Genomic DNA, 14,412 nt, shown 5'->3' with positions numbered 1-14,412 from the left:
GGACCCCGTGTGAGCGCGGAGGGCGTTCATGCTCATTAAAGCAGCCGCTGGCCTCCCCCACGGAGGACGGGAGTGCCCATGCTGTCTACACCTGGCCGACAGCTGTCGTTAGTTTTGAGGGGTTGCTGCTTCTTGGTGGCACTGAGGCCATCCGTCTTCCGGAAAGGGATAAAAGAACCGTCTTGGTACTTTCTCAAGTCCCACACTCCATCCCTCGGGCAGCACCTAATGGCCTTCTGGGTGCTTTTCCCGAGGTGACACCTCGTGTGGAAAGCCCCAGGTGGTCGCCTTCAGTGAACGTCTCCATGATGTCAGGGTTCAGGCAGGCGCACCGGCCCTCTGGCGCTCACGCGGGGCCTTTCCTGCCTTGGCCGGCCTCACCTCTCAGGTGGACAGGTGGACGGCAGGCCCTCTCCAGTCCACTGTCCGGTGACCAGCCTGGGAGACCTTGGTGATAGCAGTGATGGGCTCCTGCCCATTCCCAGGATGGAGGGGTGACGGACTGTGGGGACGGGGGGGAGGCGCAGACCGTGAGATGGAGTGGGGGACGGAGCGCGGGGAGGGGGGCTGAGGGACCACAGCCCTAAAGCATAGAGGTCTTGGCCAGACTTGTCCTCACTGTGCTGGGGACCCGAGCAGCTGTATGAGGCGGACTTGAGGGTGTCTGGAGCAGGACCCCGGCTCGGGACTCCCATCCTGCCTTTCGGGGGGCAGGGGGGCTTCACGGGGTCTATCTGCACCCCGCTCAGCTGGCGGGCGAGGCCACACCCCTGGTGAGAGCGTGTCCTGTGGTCACTGAACCAAAGCACCACAGCCTGGGGGGCGTTGACAGCAGACATTATTGTCCCTGTTCTGGAGGCCAGAAGTCCGAGGTCAAGGTGTGTTGGCAGGGTCAGTTCCTTCCGAGGGCCGTGGGGGAGAGTCTGCTCTAGGCCTCTCTCGGGGACGCTGGTGGCCGCCCATCTCGGGCGCTCCCTGGCTTGTAGAAGCCTCCCCCTGCTCTCTGCCTTCCCCTTGGCAGAGTTCCGTCTACCTGCGCATCTGTGCCCGGATTTCCCCCTTTTCATGCTCCTGCCCGCTTGCGAGTATGTCTGCTGAAGCCTACTTACAAATACAGTCCCATTCCAAGTGACGGTGTGTTCGGACCCCAACACAGCTTCTCGGGGGGACGCTTTCAGCCCGTCCGAGTGCGGAAGTCGAAACCGTGCGGGGAGCCCTGTGGGTACAGGCCGCAGGGCCCAGCCGGGCCTGGGTGCCGCTCAGCCGAGTGTGTCCTTCATAAACACTGACGCGCGCCTTACGAACTGGGATTCGTTTCATAAACAACAGTTTCTCTTTTGCAATCTATACCCACAGGTCCCATTGCCACTTTCCAGTGAGAGCGCAGCCCGTCAGTGGACAGCCGAGCGCGAAACTTTATCTTCAGTGTTTACTGTTAGGCCAGAATATTGCTCTGATTCCTCGGGGGTGATCCAGCGCTCCTGTGGGAAATATGTGACCTCATTTGCATTTTCTAATTGAATTGCTATCAGCTTTCCTGCAAGACTGCACAAAAAAAAGTTATTCCAGATTCCAACACGGCTGGTGTTACCCACAGAAAGGCTGCCTTTGAGTCGTTGCTAAGAGAGGAGAAGGAAAGGGGAAAACTTGCCAGATTTTTATGGTTCATCTCACTGGGGAGCCGTCAGTTTCGTCCAGCTCCATCAAGTCGCCAAAACACTGGGCCGGGAAGCTGCACTTGGAGAAACCTGGGTGCAAGGGAAATGGGATTCATGGACCCGGGAAATTAGGGGGTCCCTGCACGCTGCTCCTTGGGGGATTTGCTTCAAAGCTCCTTTTGGCAAGAGCTTCCTGGGACTTTCCATCTTGCACACTGCTCCCTTGGAAAGGGTGCTTTGTGTGTCTAGGACCTCCTGTCAGCTGCACCCCTGCTCACTGTGTCCCCATCTGAACTCCCCACCCTCCTCAAACTCAGCCGGGAAGCCCTCAGCATGCATTAAAAAAAAAAAATCCCACCTAGAATTGATTTTGGGGGTGGGGTGGGGTGGGCTAAGGGTCATTTCACCTTTTTTCTTTAAGGACACCTCATTGGTCCAGCATCATTTACTGAAAAGACAGTCCTTCCTCCACGATCCTAGGTAGGGCTTGGCAAAGTTTTTGTTAAGGGGTCAGATAGTTAAGTAGTTTAGGCATTGAAGGCCGAGATGTGAAAGCGAGGATATTAATGTAGATACTTACACAACCACTTAAAAATATAGAAACCATTCTTAGCTTGCAGGCCATCAAAAGGTAGGTGGCAGGTCAGATCTGGCTGCGGGCTCTAGTGTGTGACCTTGGCCCCGGAGTGCTAATCTTATAAAAATCAAGTGCTTGCACCCTGAGCCTTTGACAAGGTTTATCAGACTGGATATGTGAAGTGGGTGACTTCTGGTGTATAAAAGTTATACCTCCGTGAAGATGATTTTTAAAAAAAACATTAAATGTTTTTTCTGTGCTTGTCATTCTGCTCCATTGCCTGTCTGATCACCTTTGCTCCTAAACCACCTCATTTTAATTACTGTAGTTCAGTGGATCTCAAATGGGGGCGGTTTTGTCCCCGGGAGCATTTTGCAAAGACTGGAGAGAGCTTTGGTTGCAACAGGGGTGGTGGGGGTGGCACTGGCGTCTAGGGGTGGGGCCGGGGATGTTGCTGGACCTCCTACAGCATGCAGGACAGCCTACCCCACCGTGGAGAATGATTCAGCCCAAACGCCAGCATGCCGAGGTCAAGAAACTGCTCTGGTTTGCTCATACGCCTCACCACTTCCCAAATACCAAGTCCCCCATCTTCATGTTGTGCTGGGCTATGCTTGGTCCTCTGCATTTTCATTTCAAAATTTAAAGTCATCTAGGGGCACCTGCTGGGTGGCTCAGCGGGTGAAGTGTCTGCCTTCAGCTCAGGTCATGATCTCAGGGTCCTGGGATCGAGTCCTGCATCGGGCTCCCTGCTCGGCGGGGAGTCTGCATGAGATTCTCTCTCCCTTTCCCTCTGTCCCACCGCCCCCCTCAAATAAATACATCTTTTAAAAAAATTTAAAGTCATCTGTCTGCCCTTCTTTAAACAAGCAAGCAAACAAAATATCCTGTGACTTTTGCTGGTATTGTGCTGTTGAGTCTACAGGGGCCTCTGGGGGGGAGCTGATGTCACCGTGGCACCAAGCTTCCTGAGTTAGGAGCAGGCACACTCCTCTGGTTTTCAAGGTCTTTAACTGTTCTCAGCAACATGGAAGGGTCTTGTGAAGGTTTCGTTAGATTTATTCCTGGTTGTGTGACCCTCTTCAATGCAATTGTAACTGGCATCTGGCTCAAATGTCATTTTCTAACTATTTATTCCTGGTGCGCGGAGGTACGGTTGTTCTCACACCCAGCACTCTTGCTAACGAACCTCACTCACCCAGCCTCACAGAGTCTCTGCAGACTATTTCCGATTTTCTTTCTTTTTTTTTTTTAAAGATTTATTTATTTATTTGAGAGAGCGAGAAAGAGAGAGAGCACATGAGAGGGTCCGAGGGAGAAGCAGGCTCCTCTCTGAGCAGGGAGCCCGACGTGGGACTCGATCCCGGGACTCCGGGATCACGACCTGAGCCGAAGGCAGTCGCTGAACCAACTGAGCCACCCAGGCGCCCTATTACCGATTTTCTACATCCATAATCCTGTAAGCTACACATATAGCCAGTTCTGTTTATTCAGATCTCTTTTTCTTGCCTGACCTTGCCGGCTTGAAGCTCCGGCAGGCGATGTGAGGACGTCCGGGTGCTATTTTGGACGTCAGGACAGGCTTCGACTATTCCCACGGCACACTGGCTGTGTGCTGTGCGTTGTGTGCCCGGGATGAGGTTAGGGACAGCCCCTTCTCTTCCTAATCTGCTGGATATTTCATCCTGAACGGAAGTTACATTTAACAGTGGATAATCAGGTGGTCCTGCAATATCTGTCCTTTATTCTGTGTTGAGTCACACGTATTCATTTTCCAGGGTTGAAGCGATCTTTGGCTCTTGGGACAGGCCAGGGCAGCCATGGTTTGTCCTTCGCAAACATGGGTGCGCTTGAGCTTGTTGGCATTTTGCTCAGGTGTTGTTTTCATCTTTTTACGAGCAGCCTGGCAAACAGCAACCCGCCTCCTCCTGCCCCTTCAGGGTTCTCGCTGGTTTTGACAAGACACCTGTTCGGGGCTCTGGACAAGTTTGGGGAGAACTTCAGCCCAGCCACAATGTGTGGGCATGGCCTCAGGACACAGGTCTGAATTTAAGTTTGTTTGTAATAACAAAACAGCTCGGATTTTCTTCTCGAGTTAGTTTTGGTGAGTTGTACATTCCCGCAATGTTATCATTTCAGGTATGTTTCCATAGACGTTGGCGTAAATGGCACATAGCACACTCTGGAACCGTCTGTGAGATTGGTCATGACGCCCTGTTTTCATTCCTCATAAGGATTATTGGTGGTTCCCTTCTTAGTCCGATCAGCCTGGGAGTTTAAAGAGTCAGCTCTTGTCTGTGAATTCTATTATTTGGATTCCATTACCTTCTCCTCTTGGTTTTACTATTTCCTTCTTTCTACTTGGTTCCATTTTATTTCTTTCCCTAAGTTCTTGAGATGAATGTGTAGCCCGCCGGTTTCCACCTTCCTTCCGTTCTTACGCACGTAAGCGGCACACCCCAGTGGGGCGAGACCTTGGCTCCTCCCACCGGCTTCAGCGCTCGGTGCAAATTACTAAAATTTAGGACTCGTATATTTTTTTTTAAGATTATATTTATTTGAGAGAGAGATAATGAGAGATAGAGAGCGCGAGAGGGAAGAGGGTCGGAGGGAGAAGCAGACTCCCCGCTGAGCAGGGAGCCCGATGCGGGACTCGATCCCGGGACTCCAGGATCATGACCTGAGCCGAAGGCAGTCGCTCAACCAACTGAGCCACCCAGGCGCCCCTAGGACTCGTATATTAACCCGGTGCCCAGCTCGCTTCTGATGAGAATTACATGGTATTTTCCCTGTGTCTTTTTACTTTCATTTTTTCCTCCATCCTTACACTTTTTAGATTTGTCTTCTGTGAACTGTATATGGTTGGGGTTTTTCTTTGATCTGTCAATTTGTTTTCTTTTAATTACAAGAGCTCATCTATTTTCATTTATTATAATTAATATATACTTGCAAATCCACCATCTTTCTCAAAGAGAAACACAGAGCTCCTCTAGTCTTTCCTTCCGTTTTTTGGATTGGAAAATTTTAGTATTCTATTTTCCCCTCTATTATGTTAGAACTTAAACAATCCTATGACTCTTTTTTTTTTGTTTAAGAAAGTCTACTTTTTTGGGCTCCTTACTCAGGGGGGAGCCTGCTTCTCCCTCTCCCTTTACCCTACCCACTCATACTCTCCCTCCTGCTTACTCTATAAGTAAAATCTTTAAAAAAAGATTACTTGGTTGAAAATTCACATTGTTAACAGAGGAAAAGGACAAATTATATTATTTAAGGCACTTCTAAAAAAATATTGCCTAAATTTGCAGACTCGAAGACATGAAAACATTTGAACAGGAAATGCACCCAGGAGGTGGGAGGGTTTAGCTCTCCTTTGCACGGTGCTGGTCATTATTAAGTTACCCGGTGAGAGCATAATGCATTCTCTGCAATCATGTTAGAGTTCTATGAGAATCCCACGGGAAAATGAGGATCTGTTATTATGACAGATATGTTTTTATCACTTGAGTACAAGGTCAGACACTACAGAGACTTTAGGTCACTCCTCAAGTTCAGATTTACTTCTGACATGAAATGCTGCCTCCCTTGGCCAGGACTCCTTCTGCTTCTTGAAGTGATGTGTCACTTGAAGTGACCGTGACCCTGTGCTGATTTTCCAAAACCTCATAACAGGGGTCTTTGTCTTATCCGAGTATTGTATTAATTCGATTTCCATCATCTTCCAGGACGACGCAAGCAGCCTGGACCCTCCGACTCCGTGCCCGCTTTCCCACCAGTCGTGTACCTTACGCCCCACGCAGCGTCTCGTCCACCCTGCTCATGGCTATTTGCATCTACTTAATCTTTTCATGGCTTTTCATTCTGGGCTTTTGTCTCCAAGCATCCTGTTTCTGCCTGAAGAACACAACCTGTGGCAGAGTCTCTTGGGGCACTTCCTGAAGGGGACTTTTGCTGGGTAACAGAATCCTGTGTCTATCACCATCCGCTGCCTTCCGGCCCCCATCGTCCCTGCGAGAAGCCAGCTCCCGTGTCACTGCTGTGCCTTCCCTGGACCTGGGTTCTGTTTGCTTCCAGTGACTTTGGTTTTCAGACGTTTTACCATAAAATGCCTGTTGTGGACTGAATGAGTGTGTCCCCCAATTCCTACGCTGGAACCTAATCCTCAGGGTGACGGTGTCAGGAGGTGTGGCCTCCAGGCGGTGATTAGGATCAGAGGAGGTCATGCGGGTGGAGCTCCTGAGATGGGACTGGTGCCCATTAGTGACTGTCTTCTGTCCGCTCGCTGTCGGGTGAGGATACAAGGCATCTGAAGACAGCGGTCGGCAGGAGGCCCTCCTGGGGACCTGACCATGCTGCCATCCTGATGGCAGGGCTCCAGCCTCCAGAACCTCGAGGAATACATGTCTATTGTTCACAAACCACCCAGCCTACGGTGCATCCTTCCAGCAGCCTGAATGGACGAAGACCATGCCTGAGTGCAATGTTCTTCATATTACCCCACGTAGAGCTCACGGGGCATGTTGAAGCAATGCCTGGACGTTTGCTGCCCTTATCTTCTCAAATGTTACTCCATTTTATCCCCTGCCTCATATTCCAAACACACACCTGCTGGCACTTCTTGCTACTTCTCTAGTGCCTCTTACTCTTCCTTCTGTCTTCCTTCTGTTTACCTCTTGGTGATTTAGCCTGAGTATTTCTTCTGACATTTTCTGCTTCACTAACTCTCTCTTCAGCTGCGTCTAATCTGCAGATATAGCTACCCAGTGAGCTTTTTCTTTTGTTTGTTATATTTTTCGGTCTTAAATTGCCCGATTCTTTTTTATTCTTCTAATTCTCTGTCAAAATCTTGTCTTCAATGTGCTTGAAACCATAAGCATAGATATTATAATATCTTTGTCTGGTAACTCTGTTATCTGGAGCCACTGTGGGTCTTGTCCCATCTGCACTGGGTGCCCAGTCATTTTCAGCCGCGTGCTAGACATTGTATATAAGAGAAGACGGGTATAATTTGAGGCCCAGTGAGATACCTTCCACCAGAGAAGATTTACATTTGATTCTGACAGGTGGTTAGGGACATCAGCAATAGGGCATCACCTTAATCCATTTATAGAGAGTGACATTATTCAAAGCTTGGCATTGGTCTCTGTAAGGACATACCAACTAAGTGACTCAGTGTCTCACACAGACCCTCCCTCCTGCCCCCAGGAACCACCCTGGGCAGGGTCCAGTGGCTGCAATAGGCACAGGACACTGAGGGTTGGGGCCATGCTAACGACAGCAGTAAGAGCTGCATCCTTGTGGCAGGGCTCTTGCGAGTCTGCAATCTGTAGGACATGTGTAATCTCATATAATACTTGTGACAACCCTATTGTTATCTCATTTTCCAGATCAGTAAATCTTAGTGAGGTCATGTGACTTATCCCAAAGCATCAGCCAGTAAATTGGAGAAGACTTGACTTAAACCATAACCCAGGGCAGCCAGGCTCCTTTATGAAGCTGGGCTCAGCCATACCTAGAAAGTCAGTTTCACTCCTTTCCAGAACACTGATTCTCCAATGCAGGAAAGGGGCCACAGTCACATGGCTCAGCGTCCCTATCTGTAAAGTGGGGACAATGACAGGAGCCACTTCCAGATGTTCTGAGGGTCAGAGGAGTGGATGTCTAGGGTAGGGTCCTAAAAAGTCAGGACAAGGAACTTTGGGTTTGAAAGTGAGAAAAAACAGGGAGCCATCAGGTGACGTGAAATAAATAGAGAAGGGCTGGTTGGGTGGGCTGTAGAGACCCTGCCCACTTTTCATACATGCAGGGGTATGGCCCCACGGCACCCGGCAGCTGGACTCACTGGGATGGCTGAGCCTTGGACGTGGATTTGCTGTCTCCCTTTTTGCCCCTTGGGTGCTGGTTGGGCCAGCCTGACATGGGGTTGGGGGGGCACCCGAACTCAGGACTGTCTAATTGCAATCACCTTCCGAGAGGATCAGGGGATTAACTGCATCAGAAATTGCTTCATTAACATGCCGAACAAAAGGTGTCATTATGTTTTCAATTAGTGCCTTTTATCTGAGGACTTCCACAGGCTTTAAGGACCTCCATCCTCTGTTCACAGGCCCGTAGCTTCTGCATTGCAATCAGGGATATAAACCTCAACACTGCCGGCACTGGCTGCAGGCCCCTGGCCCCACGCCTGGAGGGAAGGGCCTCTCACGCGGGCTGCGTCCCCAGGCTCTCACTGCCTTCTCACGAGCACGTGGCTCGTCATCACCACTCAGGAAAGAATGGAAGCCGCATCCATCTGTCTTAGGGTATTTAGCATCCACACGGGGAGGCTCGCAACTTGGTGGGGCTCTGCTGTTAGACACGGTTCAACATACCCACGAGGGCACTCGACGTCTCCCCCGGGTGGATCAGCTCATGACGAGGGGAAAGCTACCCACAAGAGTCACCGCTTTCTCTTATCTAACCTAAACCACCTCTACTTTGTTTACAAACAAGACGAAACAAAACACAGATCCCTGTTTTCCCAAAGACCTGCCTTTTAAGATGTTCCATGAAGAGGGTTCCCTGATCAGTAGGCTTGGGAAACTTGCAGTCGGCTTGCCCCCGTGGTTCATGAAACACACTAATCGTGTGAGGCTCTCAGTACATCTACAGAAAGAATCTGATCAACGTGCTTTAACCCTTTACTTCCCAGGGCTCGTTCCTGAGGGGATGCCCGGGATCGCGGTTGAAGGCATGGCTTCAAGCTGTCTGTTCTCTGTTGCTGACGCGAAGCACCCGGCATCACAGTAATTCTGATGGTCCCCGAGGCCCCCGTCAGCTGTGAGGGTTTCAGCACATGGGCTGACTCCTGGGCACTGAGCAGCTGGGACCTGTCACAGGGGCCAACCCGGCTGGAACTTCCCTGCTAACCCGCCAGCCCATGCCTGAGGCCAAAGCTGCACGCAGGAGAGGCTACAGAATGTCGGGTGCCCAGCGAGAAATGGGAAAGGGCAATTATGACCGTCAAGGGGGTGAGAGCCGTGCATTACAGCGGGCGTGCGGCCCGTGCATCCATCGTCCGTGCTGCAGACGTCCCTCGGGAAGGTGGCAGGTCAGAGGGTCCTCTGGGGCCTGCTCAGCCCGCTGAGGTGTCCCACCCCTGGGGAGCCTCTGCAGAGGGAGGAAGGACGCTTGCTCCCCAAGCTCCGCGTGTGGTCACATCTCACCTTGTGTGTGGAGTGGGCGAACGAGGGCTGGGCCACCAGCAGGCGCACCACGGCGTCCCATCGCTCGGCCGTCTGGCGGTCCCACGCGGTCACGGTGAACGCCACCTGCTCGGAGGGGATCCGCAACTCCCGCGTGGCAAAGACCGTCCCGTCCGCCTCCACTTTGAAGTCCAGGCTGTTGGTCTCATACCACGTCCCCTTGGTCCCCAAACAGCTGCTGAACGTGACTGCAGGTGGAAAGGAAGGACAGAGTCAGGACCGGCCCGGCGGGCGAAAGGGTGGCTCAGACGCTCACGTGGTTGCTTTTCAGCCACGGGTTCTCAGTCTCCGAAGGAGCAACACGGGGAAAATAACGATTAACTGATTTTTCGACCTTCAGCTATTGTGTTTTATCTCTCCCGCTCCGGGAATTAGCTATCGGCCTTTGCGGAAGGACATAAAACAGCAAAGGGTGCGCTGTTCTCCTCTCTAACCCGTGGCTGGCTGCTCTCCGTCTGCACATCCACCTCCCCGTCTGTATCCCCGGGTCTGTGAGTGACGCCATGGAGGTGCCCGCCTGAGAACGGCCCACTCGGCTGTCCCCCCACTCAGCCCCCGCAAACTTCGTGCCACCAGCTTTTGCTCGAAAGCCCCCACAGATCTGTGTTTCCACCCCAAGAGGGCCAAGTGCGGGGAAGGAGCCGGGGGAGGCGGTGTTCTGACTGGGGCTCGAATCTGCTGTGTTCTCTGGTGCATTTTACCACTCAGGGACCCAACCTGACCCCCACGGACTCGGTCAGGGTGGGCTGGGCGGGACTGGGGGCAGCCAGGGCCTTCAGCGGCGGGGACACGGGGCAGTGGAGGCAGCCGGTTTCCTGATGCCGTGGTGCATAGCTTTGCTCCCCGCACGGGAATTCGGCACCGCGTCTCCAGCCCCTCCCAATGACTCCGTTGTCCCGCCACCCGTAACTCCTGGGCCGGGAAGGACATCTCGGGAGCCGCGCGTTCACCGGGACCACATCAGTGCGTTTGCAGCTGTCGCCAATGCCACGCTAAATGAGGGGGCACCAACAGCTGGTGTCACATTCCACTGATAGAAATGATGGGTCAAGTTACCTAGTATTTATAAAAGTGTGGGTATCTCAGCAATTACGGTGGGAGGATTGCTTTTTTAAGCAATTTCACTGTCACAGCCTCCATGATTTAATTACTATTTATCCCAGAAACTAAAAAAAGCGCTTCGCTGTTACATTTGATAAAGCGTTTTTCCCGTGTTCACCTTTTATTGTTGCTTGCCTTGAAATAATAAATGACGTGTATGTTCCCATATCTCGCATACTTCACCACAGACGTCTCCTCGTTACCTCCCACTCATGGGTTTGGTGTAAAAATGTTTTCAAATGTGACAATGCCAGGCATTTCTGCCCCGTCCGGCCCGAGAGGGCGGGAGTCGGCCCCCCCGCCCCGGGGTGCACAGACCCGGTCCTTGGATGCTGAGGGCAACCGGGGCTCGGGTGGGTCGTGGCTCTGTGGAAATCCATCCCCCAATGATGATAAGGGAATAATTGCATTTCCTTTCAATTGACAAGAAAATCCCACACTGTTCTCACAGTACCACTTGCCTCGACGGTAAGCAAATTAAAATCAACAACGAACTGAGCGGATCAATCATTCCTGACACCCAATTGTCACGGACAAAGATAAACATGACGGTTCTAAACATTTTGGGTTATCTTTGGGAGATGAGCCCAAAATACATAAATAAGCTCCTTTGTTGTCTACACGCGAATTTCTAGTAACACTAACAGCCTTGGACAGCAGCGGGAGGGCTTGCATTTCGTCAAGATTAAATGTCGACACCATTGTATTTAAAACAAAGTTGCAGAGTTTGGATGATGTCTAGGGAAGCAAAGGTGTGGCCCCGGCGGGAAATTTGGAGCCCTGTGCACCAGGACCCTTCAGACGACGCACGTCCCAGGGGCGGGGAGACACCAAAGATGTGGCCATCAAGAGTGCTGTGACGTGCAACGCGCAGCAATCAAGCCCATGGAATAAAACCAGCGCTTCCCCACGGGGGTGTTCACGAGATCTTCAGGGGCTTTAAAAGTCGACGTCTTTCCAGCCTGTCTGACAGGGACTGGTCAGTTTCGCCAGAGCAGAGCTGTGGGTCTTGGGGAGGCCGCCTCTTCCCCTGGGGACCCTCATGGGCACATGGAAGAGGCTGGCCGCAGCCACTGGTCACTGGGCTTGCTCTCGGGAAGGGGTCGCCCCGACTAACATGGTGCTCATGTGGGAAGGGGCACAGATGGGCACCGGGCCCTGCAGCCTGGATCCCCTGCCACCCCAGCATGCAGGCCCAGGTGCCGCATGGGGCTTCCCCCTGCAGATCTCAGAGTTCTGGAAAGCCAGCTCCATGCGGCCCAGAACACCTCCTTCTCCTGTCCACTCTTAGGGCCAGGGTGCCGCCGCTGGGCACCACGTGCCCTCGAGCTCCTGTGCAGGCCAGGCCTGTGTGGTTTCTAGCCTGGCTTGGGGCAGCACTCAGGGCAGCCAAGCTTTGGGACTAAGGTCTGTGTGACGGTGGGTGTGGTCAGGAGCCTGTGGGTTTCTGGCAGGGTCGGCCCCGCTCACTGGGAAGCAGCTGGACCCCAGGGCTACACCAGCCCTGCTCACTGGCCCTCACAGTGCACCATCCAACCCATTCTGTCTGGAATTTTCTCTTTCTGCTCCTTGCCCGTGTCCGCCTGGACTGCCAAGCATGTGAGGGCAGGGCTGCTGTCCTGGCTTCCCACTGTGTCCCTGGGGCCGAGGACCGTGCTGGCATGAAAGGAGGCGAGGCCTCCCCACAACGCACCCCTGCCCCTCCTGCCCCCCCGGCCTTGAAGGGACGGCTGGGGTCGGCCCAGAAATGCCACACGCCACCGCGAGGGCACCCTCTCCCTCAGTCCTGGGGAGGATGGCGGGGTCTGCAGGAACCACAGTGAGCTAGGAAGACACCTCTGGTCCAGCTGAATGTAGACGGTCCCCGTGGGAAAGAGCCCCCCAAGGCTGCTGCCACCAGCATCCCAGGCCGCAAGGGTGAGCAGCCCAATATTAACATGTTCAGTCAATACTTTCCTCCATGTATTGGTTTTTGATCTCATCTCTCCTTTAGTTTTCAGAAAAAAAAAATTAAAGTCCCATGAGATTCTAGAAGAAACATTTCCCTCGATGTTTCAGATGAAACCAGCAAATGCGGAGAAGCTCCTGCTCTGATTAGATTCAGGTTGTGCATCTACCTTGCCTCGACCGGGGGCTCTCCGGGAGCAGACCCGCCTCCCAGGCGCCGGCGCTCCGCTAGGCACAGCTGGCGGGTGGCGTCCTCATTCTGTGGGCGAGGAAACTGAGTCCCAGAGACACTGCACCTTCTTAGAGCTGGCAAGAGCCGGAGGTGGGGTGCTGCAGGCTCCCCGACACGATGCTGAGCTGGCAGGGGGACGTTCTCTCTCTCTTTTTTTTTACGATTTTATTTATTTATTTTAGAGAAAGAAAGACAGAGAGCACGAGTGGGGGGGGGGGCAGAGGGAGAGGAAGAGAATCCCAAGCGGACTCCGTGCTGAGGGTGGAGGCTGACGCAGGGCTCGATCCCAGGACCCTGCAATCGTGACCTGAGCGGAAACCATGAGTCAGATGCTCAACCGACTGCGCCACCCAGATGCCCCCAGGGAGACAGACTCTCCTTCATCCGGCTCTGTGCACACCTCGGTCCTCGAGAGGGAACTTTGTGCCGGCGTTTGGGGAAACAGGTCCTGGGTGGTACCTGCGCCTGGTCACCGAGGCTGCAGCGCCCCAGGCCCCCAGTGAGTCGGGCAGGCCGTCGGCAGGCCGTCAGCAGCCCCAGCCCCTCCGGGACGCCGGCCTCAGCACCACCCGTGAGGGGAAAGTCACTTTGTGGGGGAAGGCGCCCCCCCCACCCCGGGCTCCACCGAAGGAGGCCTGCCTGGGAGCTGCCTCCGTGCCCTGGGCCACGACGCGGGATCGAAGCGCTCCTGCTACACGCGGCTCCCTGCGGCTTGCTAATTACTTCCATTAGTTTTAAACAAACTTGACGAGAGACAGGAGTCCTGAGAGACATGAAATCCAATCATCTAAGTACACACGGCCACGGCCCTGCTGCCTCTGTTTCTCGGCCGTGGTGGCTGCACAGCCGGCGCTGGGGAGGCCCGAGAGCCGGCCCTGTGGGCAGGACTCGTGCCATCTGCCCGCCTGAGGACCGGCCCCGGGCCGGTGGGGAGGCGAGCTCCTGGCCGCGCCAGGTCTGGCAAACACCGGTGATGGCCGATGCCACCGCCCCGTCCCGGCCCGCGTGTGCCGTGGGGTGGGTGTGCACTGCAGCCATGCCCATGCCGGCCCAGGACCCTCTGGGGTATGGACTGAACCCAGCTCTGTGCTTGACTAGCAGTGGCCTCTCTGAGCATCTGTCTCTGTCCCTGCCGTGGCCAGGACGAGCCTTGCCCGGCGCGGGACAGACGGGCAAATGCCAGCTTGTCTGACACTGTAGACAGGATGCACGTTACCCTTTAGACTGAGGAGGAGATAGGCCCAGGGGAGCAACGGCTCTTGGCCAAGGTCACACGGGGTCATTCATTCCACAAACATGCGCAAACACGGTGTCCGCATCAGCGGCTCTAAAGGCTACTCAGGACGCACCAGGGAAACACGAGTGCCCGGAGCAGCCCTGGCTGGACACCCGGGAAGGCCAAGCACCCCAACATGCGAGGATTTCAGGATTTCACTCCTGCAGGCGACTCTCGGCTCCCCCGCCCCTCCCCAGGAGGTCCATAAAGCCAAGCGGAGTCTGATCGGCATTCCGGACTGGTCGCCCTCCAGCAGGGACGCTGCTGCTGGTCCAGGTAAGGGGCAGGGGTGCACCTGCCCAGCCATCTGTCACGGACGCGGGTCTCCTCTGCGCTGTATACGTGTTAGTCTCCGCCATCCGGGTGTCCTGGCTGATGCC

The 14,412-nt window shown here is 53.9% G+C and overlaps 1 protein-coding gene across 3 annotated transcripts in view; it reads right to left on the bottom strand.

Moving 5' to 3' along the window:
- CDH4 (cadherin 4) overlaps positions 1 to 14,412 on the bottom strand; it is a 535,945-nt gene that overhangs the window by 140,855 nt on the left and 380,678 nt on the right. For all 3 annotated transcript variants that reach the window (XM_027622753.2, XM_027622754.2, XM_027622755.2), the window contains exon 3: positions 9,438 to 9,664. In XM_027622753.2, the coding sequence (XP_027478554.1) occupies positions 9,438 to 9,664 (227 nt within the window). The remainder of the gene's footprint in view (positions 1 to 9,437; positions 9,665 to 14,412) is intronic.

This window comes from Zalophus californianus, chromosome 8, assembly GCF_009762305.2.
Source record: "Zalophus californianus isolate mZalCal1 chromosome 8, mZalCal1.pri.v2, whole genome shotgun sequence".
NCBI lineage: Eukaryota > Metazoa > Chordata > Mammalia > Carnivora > Otariidae > Zalophus > Zalophus californianus.
The sequence above is the reverse complement of the archived record's forward strand: the minus strand, read 5'-3'. Positions and strand labels throughout refer to the sequence as shown.